The following is a 17,295-nucleotide window of genomic DNA, read 5'->3' as shown; positions in this document are numbered from 1 at the left end:
TTTAAATATTATTGCTATGGCCCATTCAACATTGATTATCTATCGTTCCGGATGTGGAAACGTTATATTTTTTCATTCATACATTGTTGTGTTAATACCTTCGAGAATATAAGTATGTTTTTAAGCTTTTCTGCTGTAATTCCAAAAACGCTAGTTATAGGCCCTGACGCGTATGATATATTATCGATTGGTGTTTCTTTCCTATACACGCTATATTAAAAAATTCAAATGTATATGATCGGTATACATTATGCTTCATGCGTGAAGGAAAGGGGCGGGGGGTCGTTTATAATTCCTTGATCGTCATTAACGGCTTTATTTAGTATGGGTTGATATATTGATCAGACTGATTGCAAACAAGGAAATGGACAATCGGGCTGAAAATAACGTTAGTGTCCTCTTACCGTTCGCCGATGAGACTGGAGGAAAAAGATCCCAATTATTGATCTCCTAGATCAATTTCCGGTTTGTATGGCGCAATAAACGCCGAAATCATATCGATTATTGCGTTTCGAAAGCGATCCAAATGCACTCTAGTGTTTGTCTGGAGCCACGTAACAAGATATGACTGCCGGAGGGATTTCCTCGATGCACCGACCGCCACTTCCGGTTTGACGTGAGTGTAACTCGCCCGACCATCCACCAGGCGGCGGTATTGAGGCGTTGCAATCTCAGACAGGGTGCCGCTGCAGTCCGGAGGGAGGCTGGATGAATTATGAATGCCATGGCGAAAAAATTAAATATTGATCCCAAAAACAATTTACGCCATTGTTGGCGTTCAACGCATGGCGGGCAATAACGACTTACGCAGATTATGGCGCACAATGTGTTAACACTATGGTCGCCAAAAACGCCTTACCACGTAATTTCCCGCCATGCTCATTCTGCCAAAGACGCCGTACCACGTCTTTGATAGCAATATTTCAAAAATCTGTGATCGCAATCATATTTCTCCCCCGGAGACTTGAGATCTACTGTTGATCCCCAACGGTTCAAGAGCGCCATCTGGTGGCCGATCGGCGGATCGCTCAAACCGGAAACAGGAAATGGAAGCTGGTGCTCATTCCAATTCGGTCCGATCACTCGCTAATAGTCCCAGGACTCGAGCTAGACACAATGGATAGCAATCCGTTACCAATAACTCGATAAACAACATGATTTGGACGTATATACTATTATACAACCTGGAGATGGATCGCATATTTCTACATCCCATAATAGGAATATTTCTGCTCCACGCTCATCGCCCAACGGCCCGAGGAAGCTACGGTTAGTTTCAGAGTTATTTTTTAACGTGTTCGATACAAACTGCTCTAATGATCATATCACCCACACTAGATGAATCATCTAACGTTGGCCACGGAATTATAAACGACCCCCCCCCCCCCATCCGGTCAACATCAGATGATAAGTAGTAACTTCTAGAAGCACGTCCATTTGAATTTTTTTTATCTCGTGCCGATTGCTATCAAACTGTATACAATCATCAATATAATGCATTTAGGGCTATAAATCACGTTCTGGAGAAAGCTGCAGAAAACGATAAAAACATACTTATACTTTAGACCGTATTTTAGTATGAATATGTGAATGAAAAAGTATAACGTTGCTACACCCTGAACAATAGATACTTGATGTTGAATGGGCCATAGTAATGTCAATTTAGCAATACAATTTAAAAATCTATAGCCCTGCAAAGAAGGGGAACTTCTCCATAGACAAATAGAGCTGGCGTGGGATGGTTTATTAAGAATATAAGCCTGGCGACCAAAGTGTTAATATAATATTTATTATTATGATTTATTTTTATTTTTTATATATATTATATTTATGATAATTATGATAATTATTATTATTAAATAGAATAATTTTCTATAGGAAAAGTATGTTTATTTTTTTTATTTGATCAGCTGTGCCTGTGAGTCCGGCAATGTATGTTTGTTGGTGTGTTTCTTTCCATTGGTTTCATTTGGTTAACATTATTGGGCGAACAAGAAAATGAAAGAAAACTGTAAAATTGTAATGACCCTGCAGCTGTTCCAATGTAAATGTGCCTTTCTCTGTGCACTTTCGCCCGCTCTGAAGTCGGACTTGTGTGCCCGGCCACGCACGCTGTTCTCGCACGGACCTCGCAAGTGCCTTCATGTGTGACTGGTGTGTTTGCGCTGTGAGGCGCATTCTTCGTATGGCTGCACATACCGCACCGTGACGGCCGTACCGTAAATTCGCGGGACGAATACACATACCGTTACACCCCTACTAAACACGTTGACATTTTTCGCCTGATTATCGAATCTTCCTGAAATCATCGCTAGATCATCATTATTTTATTTTTTTTAAACTTTGACCAGTCAGCTGGTTCTTTTAGCGTTTATCGCTTTTTTCTGGTCAAGCATGACCGACAGAAACAGGTTGAATGGGGTATAGATCGGGGGAAAGACACTCTGAGAAAATACGGCGAGTCCGGGAGTCGAACTCGTGTACCCCAGATCCGTGACGCGCACGGTTGTCCCCGACGCCGAAATAGCGTCCGAGGTACGCGGTGAGCTACTGGAGCTCCCCTAGATCATCATTATTATCCTTCCTCGTGCAAGCATGCAATGTGGTTTAGACCGGCGCCCGCCCCCCCCCCCCCCCCCGCTGCCATCAACGATCAAAAAAAATAAATTATCCACTTTTTTCTCCCCATTTTCTATTTTCCTCCCATCCCAATTTCGTATATCCAATTCTTCCCTCCCCTGTCTTTTTTTCTATCCACTTTTTCTCCCCATTTAAATTTTTTTTTCTCTGATCCCAATTTCGTATATCCAATTTCTACCCTCCCCTGTCTTGAACGTTGCTAGACTATGCCTCCCACAGGTCGGTTGTAGTGAGGACAGAAGCCTTGAATCACGTGTCCCCTCCGGTACACGAGGAGGCAGCCTGTCGCATCTTTTCACCGCAGCAGCTCGAACTCTCAGTGGCGAGGAGTAACGCGTGGGAGGCTCACGCTGCCCTCGTCACTTCCTGCTTCCGTCGCACTGGCGTCACCAAACCGACCTGTAGGAGTCGCTGTCCACAACGTCAAATCCCCACCCACCGGCTTTCCCACCCTCTTAACACTTGCCAATTGTGTTAGTATGAACGACCGGCCAGCCGGTAGCAACGCAGAGAGCTGGGCTCGAACCCAGGGTCTCCTGCGTTAGAGCAGGGGTTCCCAAACTTTTCAGGCCGGGACCCAGAAAATAAGGCGTCAGAGAGCCGCGGCCCATGCACATCGTCAGGCTTTTTTTTTTTTTTTTTTTTTTGCCAGGCGACCGATTTTTTTAGCCAAATATCACTTCAATCCTTAGTTAGTTCAAGTTAGTTATTCATTTATATGTGCTATTTATGAGAGGGCTAACTTGTTGCAAAATAATAATGATAATAATAATAGCCTCATTAAAATACTATTGTTGCTTCGGTTGTTTTCAGCGTTTTATGTGCATAATCTGTTATTTAGTTTGAAATGTTCGTTGAAATAAGTAGATTTTTCGTTTTTGTTTATTTATTAAGTTCATATAAAACCATATAGTCACATTTTAGAATACAATAGAATATAATTTTAGAATTCAACTAGAAACACTGTCCTGGCCTGCTTCTAAGTTCAGTGGCCTGACAAAAATTAAAAAAAAATATTAAAAAGAAAATAGTTTATTTTTTTTTATCATCTCGCGGCCCTCCCGTGGCTGCTCGCGGCCCACCTTTGGGTCGCAACCCCGACTTTGGGAACCACTGCGTTAGAGGAGCCCATCAACGATCAAATTTATATATAGTGTTCTTACCTTGTATCTGATGTAATGCAAAAAAAAAGAATCCAATTATCTGATCGCCATTCCAAATACTGCTCGTGGAGGTCCGCACCGTAATGACGGACGGGCAGGGTTACTGTTCATCATTGTATCTGCCCACCTCGCCTGAGTATCTAGACCCCGCCCGCACGGCTTGGATCGTCCGGAGGTATTTGCCCTTTTGCGAGTTCAGACCCATTCCCAACGATAACATCAGGCTGGATGGATGAAACCCGACTATACTTGTGATTGGCGCTCAAGCAATGGCGAGTTAACCAGACTATCATCGTGACTGGCGCTGAATGAGTTAACACTTTGAGTGCCGACAACGAGATTTCTCGTTAGTTCATGCCAACCGTTGAGTGCCAGAGAGACGAGAGATCTCGTTTTTGATTGTTATTTTTTTTATTATCGATTTCCATTCATTTTCAATCTAGCCTCACGTCACCAGTGGGGAGCTGTCTGAACTCGAACAGGGAAAATACCGCCCCCTATCGTCTCTCCAGATGGTACTGCACCCCTTTTGGATTGGATTGAATGAAACGCATGGAGAAAAAAAAGAGTCCTGCTTCCACATTTTACTTGTCAGACAAGTACCCGGAGACGATCCAAGTAATCACCCACCACCAGAACAGCGGAAAATGTGTGTTTCCAGTACCCAGCGTTGGATCAATAAACACGATCGATATTTGGAATGGCGATCAGGAATTGGAATAATCTTTTTGGAGAACATCTGATCTGAGGTAAGGAATCTATTTTACCAGTCTTGGGATAATCAGAGCTATTTTCACCTATATATCAGCGTGTGCCATATGTGTGTATGTGTGTGTGTCTGTGTGTGTGTGTGATCAGGAAATAAGATAATCGATTTTTATTTAATTTTATTTGAAAACTATTCATAAATAGGCTGAAAAATTACAACGTGTTTTGTGTATTCCAGTAAAGGGAGATTATCACAGAATCTTCTGAAATTTTCTGAAACTTTCAAGAAACGAGCGTTTTTCAAAATGGTATAAAACGGAAATGAAAAACAATCCGTTTCGAATCTTCCCGTCGCTTATTAATGACTAATTTTCCAGTCAACATTGTCGAAGCGGATTGTTTTTTTATCGGTTCATTTCCGTTTTATAGCATTTTGAAAAGCCCTCGTTTTCAAGGAAAATAAAAAAGATTCCGTGATTATAATGAGCTGGACAGGTGTGTAATGTGTGTGTGTGGTGACGTGAAAGCGTATCTGCCATGCGAGACTAGGCGAGAGGCTCTCGTGAAATCGGAAGTGTCCGCCTTTTTAACTCCTCCCCCGGCTTCACTCGGCTACTCATCTACTTTCGAGGCGAACCGAAATCCATCTCGAACACGCCTAAGGTTTCACTCGGCTGCGCTGCCTGGGTGCAGTGGGGCTGCTCTCACAGCCAATGACATGACATTACATAATTATGTTGCAAACTTCGTCTATCTATCAAGCAAACAATTATATAAATATTTATATGTAGTTTATAGAGACAAAGGCAGAATTCGACTTAATTAAGCACGTTTTATTAAGACATATTTTTATATGGGTCGGGACACTTTAAAAAAGCAGCACAATGAACATAAATCTGTCCGACAGTCTTAAATAACAAACGGCATTGCTTCGCTTCTTTGTCGACATGTCTGCTGCACATGTCCTTGTTGTTTTCAACACAGATAATCTCCACGTGCTTGTTGTAGAGAGGTGGAGTTGAGGCGCCGCTTACTTTCGTTTCATTGGAATGGAGGCGCAAGATTTTGGAGGAAAAAATTATAAATAAAAAAAAGTATTTAAAAAAAAGTAAAATTATAATTTTTTTTGACTTCGATTTTTTTTTATGTTCCAATCTTGTACCATCGAACGAAGCTTCGAAGTATTTAAGACAGCCCTAATTAATTGTAATTAATTATTGTATTTAGAATAAATTTATATAAATAATAGAATAATTGATATATTTTAAACCCAGTTTTTTCACCTCTACATCGTATATATTACTATTACACTTTACTGTTACATTTGCACTCTTTGGTTGGATGCCAAACTTATTTTCGTTGTACTGTACTTGTTCTGTATAATGACAATACATTTACTAAATCAGCATTTTGCTATGATACCCCTCTAGCTCATGGAATGAACTCCAATAGTCCTTAAAGCTTGAGATTCTCCCCTCTGTCCTTACTTGTCTTATTGTTATGATTTTATATTGTGTGTGATTTTATATGCTTTTTTTTTTTTTGCTTAATTCTGTATGTGCACTCGATGTGACTGTAAATGAGGGAAACCTCAGTTTAAATAAAGATTTGAAATGTAATTTGAATGTAATCTAATGTAATGTTGTGTGTTTCTCCTCAGTGCTGGTGACCTGCCCCCTCACCTGGAGAGGGTGAAGCAGCAGGCTAACGATGCGTTTGCACAGCAGCAATGGACGCAGGCCATCCAGCTGTACAGCTTAGGCATCCACCAGGCCGGCCGCAACGCCATGCTGTACGGGAACCGCGCCGCGGCCTACATGAAGCGCAAGTGGTAAGGCCTCGTCGCACCTCCTCCACCCCTGAACCAACATCTCCAGGGTATCTGCGGGGTATTAAAAAGTCTTAAATGGTAAATGGCTGCATTTATATAGCAGCTTTTATCCAAAGCGCGTTACAATTTGTTCCTCACATTTTCAATGCTACTTGTCCTTTCGGACAAGTTATGTTTTTGTAGGTTTTTATTGATTTTTGCTAACGGGCGGTCCGGTAGAGAGAGAGGCGGAATGGGAGACGGACCGGGGAAGACACATTCAGCAGAGATCAGCGGGTCCGGGAGTCGAACCCGGGTCGGCCGTGTTGCACCGTAGACGTGCTGTATGCTGTGCGCCACTCGGGCGCCCCTGTTCCTCACATTTTACCCATTCACTCACACATTCACACAGCGACGGCTGGAGGCGACCATGCAAGGTGCCAACCTGCTTAGAGTTGAATTGGTACCCAAACTCCTGTATCCAATAATAATAATAATAAATATATCTGATAGACGGGTACGCAGGACCCGTACTGTAATAAAGTTTTCAATCAATCAATCAAACGTCTAGAGGTTAAAAAGTGTCTTGCTCAAGGACACTTCGACACGCTGCCTGGGAATAGCGGGAATTGAACCGGGAACCTCTGGATTACCAGACTTCTCTACCTCCCGAGCCACTGTCGCCCCGAATTTAAGGCTTTAATAATAATAGGTATTAAAAAGTCTTGGGAACGGCACTCGGTAACTCACCTGACTTGGCATCAATCTATTAATCAAAGAAACTGATATTATTGTCTGAGCCTATAAAACACAAGTAAACAATCAGACTGGTTTTCTTACCGTCCCACAGTCAGCACTGGTAGAGTGAAGTCCCCCTAATCTGGTAGAGTGAAGTCCCCCTAATCTGGTAGAGTGAAGTCCCCCTAATCTGGTAGAGTGAAGTCCCCCTAATCTGGTAGAGTGAAGTCCCCCTAATCTGGTAGAGTGAAGTCCCCCTAATCTGGTAGAGTGAAGTCCCCCTAATCTGGTAGAGTGAAGTCCCCCTAATCTGGTAGAGTGAAGTCCCCCTAATCTGGTAGAGTGAAGTCCCCCTAATCTGGTAGAGTGAAGTCCCCCTAATCTGGTGGAGTGAAGTCCCCCTAATCTGGTGGAGTGAAGTCCCCCTAATCTGGTGGAGTGAAGTCCCCCTAATCTGGTAGAGTGAAGTCCCCCTAATCTGGTGGAGTGAAGTCCCCCTAATCTGGTGGAGTGAAGTCCCCCTAATCTGGTGGAGTGAAGTCCCCCTAATCTGGTGGAGTGAAGTCCCCCTAATCTGGTGGAGTGAAGTCCCCCTAATCTGGTGGAGTGAAGTCCCCCTATTCTGGTAGAGTGAAGTCCCCCTAATCTGGTAGAGTGAAGTCCCCCTAATCTGGTAGAGTGAAGTCCCCCTAATCTGGTAGAGTGAAGTCCCCCTAATCTGGTAGAGTGAAGTCCCCCTAATCTGGTAGAGTGAAGTCCCCCTAATCTGGTGGAGTGAAGTCCCCCTAATCTGGTGGAGTGAAGTCCCCCTAATCTGGTGGAGTGAAGTCCCCCTAATCTGGTGGAGTGAAGTCCCCCTAATCTGGTGGAGTGAAGTCCCCCTAATCTGGTGGAGTGAAGTCCCCCTAATCTGGTGGAGTGAAGTCCCCCTAATCTGGTGGAGTGAAGTCCCCCTAATCTGGTAGAGAAGTCCCCCTAATCTGGTAGAGTGAAGTCCCCCTAATCTGGTAGAGTGAAGTCCCCCTAATCTGGTAGAGTGAAGTCCCCCTAATCTGGTAGAGTGAAGTCCCCCTAATCTGGTGGAGTGAAGTCCCCCTAATCTGGTGGAGTGAAGTCCCCCTAATCTGGTAGAGTGAAGTCCCCCTAATCTGGTAGAGTGAAGTCCCCCTAATCTGGTAGAGTGAAGTCCCCCTAATCTGTTCTCTGAATAGATTTCTTACAGGGTATCTGCAGGCTATTAAAAAGTCTTAAAGTCCTAAATTCATAATTCTCAATTTAACCTGTTCCACCGTGGAATATTTTCGCCTAAAATATATACCGTACTTTTCGGACTATAAGCCACGGCTTTTCCCCCCATTTTTCGACCCTGCGGCTTATATAACGGTGCGGCTTATATGTGGACAACCCGAAAATCGAAATATAGCTTTTTTTTACTGCATTGAAATGTTATTTATCTGTTCCCTTATTTACTTAATACAACTTGTAAATGAGTTAATTCTTGTTATTTGTCCGACAGTATTGTGTCCCAATGGGAGTCATTCTCTGTAGAGGTGGGAACTTAAAGCTCAATATAAGAACGGCTATGCACCACCACCCACAGAATCGAGAAAGAGCAATCAATCTGTCAATCCTTTCTGTGTCCGGGCCGGGTGAGGTTTCCCGTGTTGAGTCAAATTAAGCCGCAGGCTCCACTCCTTACATATGGTAATTAAACATTAAAACACATGCGGCTTATAGTCCAGTGCTTTTTATATATGTACACATCATTCAATTTAGCTGCTGCGGCTTATAGTCAGGTGCGGCTTATAGTGCGAGAAGTACGGTACATAGGTAAATGGAATATTGCTCCACTTCTCCCAGTCAATTTGCATATTCTTGGTATCTAGGGACATCTATGGACCTCAGGGAATGTATTCACAGTGTCAGAAATATTGTATCTATTACTAGGCTTGCTTAAATTGTGATGAAACAAAGGAGAATTTGAATTATGATTTTTCTTTGCTTCTTTGACAGTGAATAACACCATGATAATAATGACCAAACATAAAAAAAACTGCCACTGATGCCGGGCTGTTGGAGATTAAATAATGTTAGATATATGGCGGCTACGTGGTGTAGTGGGCAAGGCACTCGCCACGAAATGCTGGAGATGCTGGGCTCGTCAGTTCGAGCCCAGCGCTCCACATTTGCTTTCAGTTTAGCTGGTCGTCCGTACTAATACACATTGGCCGTATTAGGGGGTGGGAAACTGATGGGTGGGGATCGGGCGTTGTGGACAGCGACTCCTACAGGTCGGTTGGTGCGCCTGCGCAGTAGAATCGGGAAGTGTCGGGGGCAGCGTGAGCCTCCCACGAGTTACTCCTCGCCACTGAGAGATCGAGCTGCGCAGGTGAAAGATGTGACTGCTGTTACCTCAAGTACCGGAGGGGACTTGTGCTATGTATGACTTAGTCCACATTGCAGCCGGCTTGTGGGAGGCAAGAAACAGCGTCCGTGACAGGGGAGGGTTGAATTGGATGATACGAAATTGGGATGGGAGAAAATATAGAAAATGGGAGAAAAAGTGGATCAAAAAAAATAATGTTAGATATATGAAATGTTTTGCAGGGGTACCGGGAGCTTTGCGTCTGGCGAGAGCTTGTATGGAACGTGCAAGAATTTTTATTTGTGCACAAGTGCAGCCACCATTTCAGTGTCGCTATGTGTTTTTTTGCTATGGTTGTGAAATTGTTATTTAATGTTTCTCTAAGTGGTGTTAAAAAGATCTTAAAGTCTTAAATTGAACTTTTGAAATGGTATTTCTTTATTTAATTTCAAACCTTTATTTCAACTTGTAAGACACTGAGCTCACTGAGGCTCATTTACAGCGACGACAAGCTTGCAAAACAAGACCGTTTATCAGCAATTTCTTTTTTTTTATCTACTTTATCTCCCCATTTTCTATTTTTCTCCCATCCCAATTTCGTATTATCCAATTCTACCCTCCCCTCCCGTCTCGAACGTTGTTAGACCATGCCTCCCACTGGTCGGCTGCAATGTGAACCAAGCCTTGCATCACGTGTCCCCGAGGTCGGTACACGAGGAGGCAGCCGTCGCATCTTTTCACCTGCGCGATCTCTCAGCGTCAAGGAGTAACACGTGGGAGGTTCACGCTGCCCCCGTTGCTTCCTGATTCTGCTGTACAGGCGCACCAACCGACCTGTAGGAGTCGCTGTCCACAACGTCCGATCCCCACCCACCAGCTTCCCACCCCCTAATACTGCCAATTGTATTAGTATGAACGACCAGCCAAGCCGGAAGCAACGCCGAGAGCTGGGCTCGAACCAAGCATCTCCTGCGTTAGTGGCGAGCGCCTTGCCCACTGCGCCACTTAGCCGCCCAGTTTATCAGCAATTTCATACATACCGGTATAGACACACCTAGTATAATGGATAATGTATATCATGCCAGTTAGGGTACCTTATGTATACCTTTATGTATACTGTTTACATTAGTTACTCATAATATGTATTCAGATTCTAATTCTTTATTGCCCATATATATTAATTTGTAACGTATAATATAACTAATAGGGCATAAGAGACCCTCATCTGCACCTTTGATTACACTGGTTACTTTCTCATATTCTTACATTCAGAGTTAATTAGATTGTTTACACTGTTTATTTGTATCTTTATTATCATTTCATTGCCTTTATTTATGTCTCTACTATTACCCTGCCCATACCTGTACCCCCCCTCCCCTGTGCTGCTACGACGCCCACATTTCCCCCGAGGTGATCAATAAAGGAATGATCTTATCCAATCTTTTTTTTTTATATATATTATCTTTTTCCTCCTTTTTTCCGTTTTTCTCCCATCCCAATGTTTAGTCGTTATGCCAATTCCCAATCCCCTTCCTGGTCGTTGCGCACTCTACCCCCTACCGTCGGTCCGCGAGGGCGGAGACTATCGCATGCTTCCTCCGACACATGTGTACCCAGCCCACCGCTTCTTTTCACCTGGCAGCGCGGACTCTCACTGGGGGAGTGTAACGTGTGGAAGGTCACACTACCTCCCCCAGATCCTTCCCTTGCTGTGCAGGCACCCCGACCGAACTGTAGGAGTCGCTGTTTACAACGACCAGGACCCACCCTCGCCGGGTTTCCCACCCTCTAACACTAAGCCAATTGTGTCAGTATGGACGGTCGGCCAACCCGGAAGCACCACAGCTGGATTCGATCCCACTGTCTCTGTGGTGGTAGACAGACGCTTAGTCCGCTGCACTACCCGGCCGCCCGATCCTATCCAATCTTAAAGGGAGTTTTGTTTGTATGAAACCCCCCAGGGACGGCGACCACTATGACGCTCTGAGGGACTGCCTGAAGGCCCTGACCCTCAACCCAGGGCACCTGAAGGCTCACTTCAGGCTCGCCCGCTGCCTGTTTGAGCTCAAGTACGTCCCAGAGGCTCTGGAATGTCTGGACGACTTCAAAGGGAAGTTCCCCGAGCAGGCCCACAGTAGTGCCTGCGACGCCTTGGACAAAGACATCAAGGCCGCCCTCTGCTCCAAGACGGAGTCAGGTAGGAGAATGCTGTCCAGGTGGCTGTAGAGTGGCTGATATTCCATACATCACAGGGATGGGCATCGATTTTTTCGATTATATTCAAATAGTCGTTAAATTAAAAAAGATTTTAAACATATTTTCACCTTGTTTTTACCAGCAACTACACTGTGTAGTGCATTGAGAGTGGACCCTATTAAGTGTTACACCGCTGAACGGCATGCTGGGTACAGGTAGCTAGCTAGCCAGGTAGCATAACAGTCTGTTAACGGCTGAGGGAACCGAAAAGAAAGATGAAGAAAGAGAGACCGGAAATGTTAGATTGTAGCAACGTTTTGTACGTTTGCCGTGTTGTTTCACTGTTTCGGTGATGTAGCGTTCAGAATGAATGCTTTTGTTCCCGCAAATACGCTAGCTTGGTCCGCTAGCGTTAGCAGTTAGCAATGACAGCAGCCAGCTAACTCGCTTGTTGGATTATCTCACGTTCACTATTAAGTAAAAACAAAGCCATAGGGTAATGTGGAAGCACAGACATTTCAAGTATCAACGATCTAACTTCCAGAATTAATGCTTTTGTTCCTGGAAATAACGTTAGCCTAGGGATGGGAATTGAAAACCGGTTCCCGTTGGGAGCCGGTTCCTAATTGTCCGATTCCTGGAATCGCATGCCTCCGTGACTATCGATTCCTCTTATCGCTGCCAGGTTTTTTCGACAGTTGCGCATTTTAAAACAATAACGTTAGCGCCAGCATGCAGCCATAGAGCAGACTATTTGATTCCTCTTGTTTCTATGTGCAGTGAAAACTACTCCAATGCTTTAGAACCTAGTCATTAATTTAATTCGGTGTAACCTAAAGTTAGCCGCGGAGCTAACACTAGCTAACGCTAGCTAACACACAGCGACAGCTCGGGTAGAAAAAGGGTGGGGGCGAGCGGGGACCGGGGAGGGGAGCCGTCTCTGTGTGTGTGTGCACGCGCTGGTCTTCTGAAAGACCAGAGACGGAGAAGTCAGAGGAATAACGACCTGTTGAATGCAACTACGGTTCAATAGATTAAATTAGTTTAAGATATTGAACTGTAGTTGCATTCAACAGATCATTATTCAATAGATTAAATTAGTTTAAGAATAAAAAAATTCAAAAAATAAATAAATTAGTTTAACCGATTCGGGGCCAACCACGTATATACACGTGATTGGGCGCCATCCTTTGAAGGCCAACCACGTAAACTCGTTTTTGCTTTTATTCCATTTTAATATCCTACTCAATGTCACGGAGCTGTATTTTGGCTGGAAAAGGCATATTGGGACTCCGAAAGTGCAGTACCGGCCAGATCCTGGTATTGGCGCTGTCTCGAGAATGCAGTTTCTCCTGTTGCAGACCGGGTGTCACTTTTTTTCCGCTCCGGGTTAGCTTTTCTGTTAGCCTAAAGCTATGGCCTCACCAGATCGCCTGGAATACTTTTTGCGACGCCGAATTCAGTATGCAGTAAAGGAATATAGCATCAGCCAATGGACATATCGATCTACCAGATGGCGATCAAATAACTGGGAAATTCTTTTTGGAATCCAACCGGCCACAGGTAAGAGCGATTTGACGTCAATTTCAGCCTGATCGGGCCTTGTTCTCATAGCCATCCACCGGTCAGTGTATGATGTTGCAATAACGAATGCCGTTATTGGTAATCAATAATCAGAAACGACTTCCCCTGCCCCCCCCCTCCCCCCTTTCATGCATTCATGGTGGAACATGATACCGATCATATGCATTTAGATTTTTAACTCTAGCTTGTGTAGGGCCGAAACGCCATCGATTTAACGTTATTAGCTTAGCGCCCTATAACTAGCTTTGCAGGAATTCCGATATAAAGTTCATATTTACGACACTATAAAACGGGAACGTATTGATGAAAAAATTATTTCTTTATGGCATATTGAAGGGAAGGTTTATACTGTCAATTGACAATGACAATGAACACATAGCAATAATATAAAATATAGATTTAGCTCTACAAACAACCTCACGCACAGTGAAAACTTGTAATGAAAAGCTGACCTCATAGAGTGGGGCCCGTCTAATCCCAATAGCCGGGAATGTGTTAAGAGAATCTCAAATACATTATTTAATTTAAGTGTATAGTTAATTTCTTCTTTTTACAGTTTTTGTATTTTTTTGACATGGGGGCTCAACAATAAATGACAAATCAGAAATGTCAAGTTGCATGTTGTTATTCTAACCAGCTTAGTTCTGTTGCATTTCCAATTTATTTATTTAAATTATAAATTAATCAGGGATTGATAAGGGTCAATTAAGAACAAATTCTTGGGCCTCTCAAAGGGTAACAGGGAAAGGGGACAAAATAATAAAATAAAATAGAAAAGAGACCGACAACGATACATACATGACAGAGGTAAAGGAGATAATCAAAACACATCAAACAAACAACCGAATATAATTACAAGATATGTAATACATGAAGCAGAATAGACACATTACAGTTAAAAGACTTGATGACAGTTGCCGGTGTCTGTAAACAACTTTGCATCTCATTTTTACTGCTGGGAGCAGCAAACTGGAAGGAGTTTTATCCAAAGGAAGTGTTTACACTGGGAACATCTAGACGTGATGGCCTACTTTTGTAAATAAGAACCCAAAATAAGTTGAAATGAGATGAGTGTGTTTACACCCTCACCATGTTTGTGATTAACACTTTGACTGCCGGGACCCGTCTTTAGACGTCTTTGCTGGCCATGCTAAAGTTGCCGGAGGACGCGTTACGTCGTCCTTATATCAATATTTAAAAAATCTGCGATCGGATTCATATGTCCCCTCCGCTGGCCTGAGATCCACCAGCAGGACCCACTGAGCTCTCTGGCGGTTCAGGAGCGCCATCTGGTGGCCGATCGGCGCAATCGCCAAACAGGATGTTGAATAGAGGTTGTCCTAGACGACCGTAGTACTTCCGGGCGCTCGCTATAGGTCATGGGATGGGACTCTGGCTCGTCACGCTACACGGTGATCGATTGGCAATAACTCGATAAACAACATGATTTGGACGTATATACCATTATACAAGCTGGAGATGGACCGGGTAAAAATATATCCCATAATGATAAGATTTCTACTCGACGATGATCGCCCAACGGCGCGCGGAGACTGGGGTGAGTTTCAGCGTGTAACGTTACCGTCTTCGATACTAACTGCTATTATCAACATTTGACCCACATTAGATGATTGGTATAACGCTGCCCACGGAATTATAAACGCCCCCTCGCCCATCCGGTCAACATCAGATGACGTGTAGTAACTTCTAGAAGTACGTCTAGTTGGAATTTTTTATATCACGCTGATTGCCATCAAACTGTATTTCATCATCAATATAATGCATTTGGGGCTATATATCACGTTCTGGAGAAAGCTGCAGAAAGAGATGAGAACATACTTATACATTAGACCATACTTTACTATGAATATGTGAATGAAAAAGTTTAACGTTGCTACACAATGAACAATACATATAGGACTTTGAATGGGCCCTAATAATGGCAATGTAGCAATAGAATTTAAAAAGTTATAGCCCTGCAAAGAAGGGGACTTTCTCCATAGACAAATAGCGCTGGCAATCTATGGTATATATGGTATAATTTAACCTTAGGCAGCCAAAGTGTTAACGGAAGTGTTCATGTGATTGTTGCAGCTGTGTTTACCATCCAGGGAACAAAATTAACTTTATGACTTACCAGCCATTTGGCTGGTAGATTTTAAAAACTACCAGCCAGGCAGTTTTTTTACCAGCCAAAAATTATAAATAGCTTTTTAGTATATCGCCATGTGTTATTATTACTATATAATACTCTCATATGCTATTTTCAATTAATATCATAAACAACATAAGGAATATCAACATAATTTTGAGTGGACTGAAGGAATGAGTCAGCGTTAATAGTTTTAAATGCAAATAATTTATTGAAACATAGAAGTGGGATCGGGAGGGACACACACACTGTTTCAACTCACCACCCCCGCATCATATTGTAGTCTAGTCTGTCTTCAAACTTCCACTCCTCTCAAAACTTTTTTATATTTGAATATCAACATTATCTGTCCATCCTCAGTAATCCTCAGTTTACTATAATATACTCCTGACTGACTTCATCGTCTTTCCAAACGCACGCACACACAGAGAAAGGGAGAGTGCCCCCCCCCCCATTTCCCTTTACCCAGTCCACACTGTCTGCTGTTCTCTATGGCTCTGCCTCTGATCAGGATTAGCTTGTTAGCTTACGCTAACGTAACGTTCATTTCGGGCGATGTGGGCATAAAGGAATGGCGACGATGCAAAGCGTGTTAGATTAATTTGACCCGTTGTGAGAGAAAAAAAACACCACAGACTTATTTCGGGTCGCAAAATAGGGGCACTGCTGTGTAGCGCTGCTCGGCTTTAATGCGAGCAGAAGCACGGACTGGGGCGGATATGACTCGCGGAGTTGCCACGGGTTTTTTCAAAATAAGAGTATCATATGAACCGAACGTTGGTAGCTGCTGGAGCCATAGATATTATGACTGGAGCTGTGCCTGGGGGCGGAAATGAGACCCGCACAGGATTTTCAAAATAAGAGTATCGACCTCTCATTGTTAGTCGCCAAACCTTAAATCTGCCCGCCATTGGCGGTTGGCGGGTACTTATTTTGTTCCCTGTTACCATCCCTGTCCCACCGTGTTGCAACTTGTTTTCGGTTGGTATTTATTTATTTTATTTATTTTTTACTCCCGGCCCTTTTTTGAGGGCACTCCATCGACCTCTCCTCTTCGGAGGACAAATTTATAATTTATTTACAGTGCAAAATGATTTTTTTTTGTAGAATAAGAGATTTTGACATTTCATTGCCCTCAGGGGGGGGGGGGGGGGGGCACGTCACTGTATCAATAGTCTATGAACGCTACGCAAAGTGGGCGGTGGGTGCATTGTCGGCACAATTTGGAAATGCATGAACACACAAACCGCTGAGTCTATAATACTAAGCGCGCTTTCAACGTTTTCGCGGTACGCTCTCACAGCTGACCGGTGTTGTCTTCCTGCAACTATCTGTCCGAACTCCTGCACCGCCACACCCCCCACCGATCCCTCAGATCAGCTGACCAGCTGCTACTGGTGGTGCCTAGAACTAGGCTCAAGACTAGGGGAGACAGAGCTTTCTCCACCGCAGTGCCTAGATTGTGGAACAGCCTCCCCCTCAGCGTACGGACCGCCCAGACCGCTAGACCCCTGGCCCTTCTATCCTCTTTGTTTTACTGTGTCCTACCTGTTTTTATTACTTTCATTGCTTTACTATGTTTTTAATCTTATATCTTGCATCATATTATTTTGTTTTTATTACTTTCATTGCTTTATTATGTTTTTAATCTTATATCTTGCATCACATTATTTTGTTTTTATCAACCTGCCTGTGAAGCACTTTGGTGCCAGCTGCCGCTGCCTGGAAATGTGCTATATAAATAAAATTGACTTGACTTGACTTGCAACAGCTCCAGCCTCGCGGGTTTTCCGGGTCTTTTGGGTCAAAGTGTGTAGAAGAGTTCAAACAGGAGCTTTCTCAGGAGGACCCTGTCGTTGGACAGTGGTCACAGCGAACACCCTTTCCAGGGTATCTGTGGGCTATTAAAAAGTATTAAATTCTCAATTTAAGGTCTTAA

General features: G+C 43.6%; 1 protein-coding gene across 1 annotated transcript in view; it reads left to right on the top strand.

Annotated features, from left to right (window-relative positions):
• Positions 1-17,295, top strand: part of wdtc1 (WD and tetratricopeptide repeats 1) — a 55,757-nt gene that overhangs the window by 24,626 nt on the left and 13,836 nt on the right. Inside the window, exons 12-13 of the mRNA XM_084307977.1 lie at positions 6,172-6,342; positions 11,386-11,621. Coding sequence (XP_084164103.1) covers positions 6,172-6,342; positions 11,386-11,621 — 407 coding nt within the window. The remainder of the gene's footprint in view (positions 1-6,171; positions 6,343-11,385; positions 11,622-17,295) is intronic.

The sequence above is a fragment of the Notolepis coatsorum genome (genome assembly GCF_963971535.1).
Source record: "Notolepis coatsorum genome assembly, chromosome: 2".
Taxonomy (NCBI): Eukaryota; Metazoa; Chordata; class Actinopteri; order Aulopiformes; family Paralepididae; genus Notolepis; species Notolepis coatsorum.
Note: the sequence above shows the minus strand (reverse complement) of the source record. Positions and strands in the feature narration are given on the sequence as shown.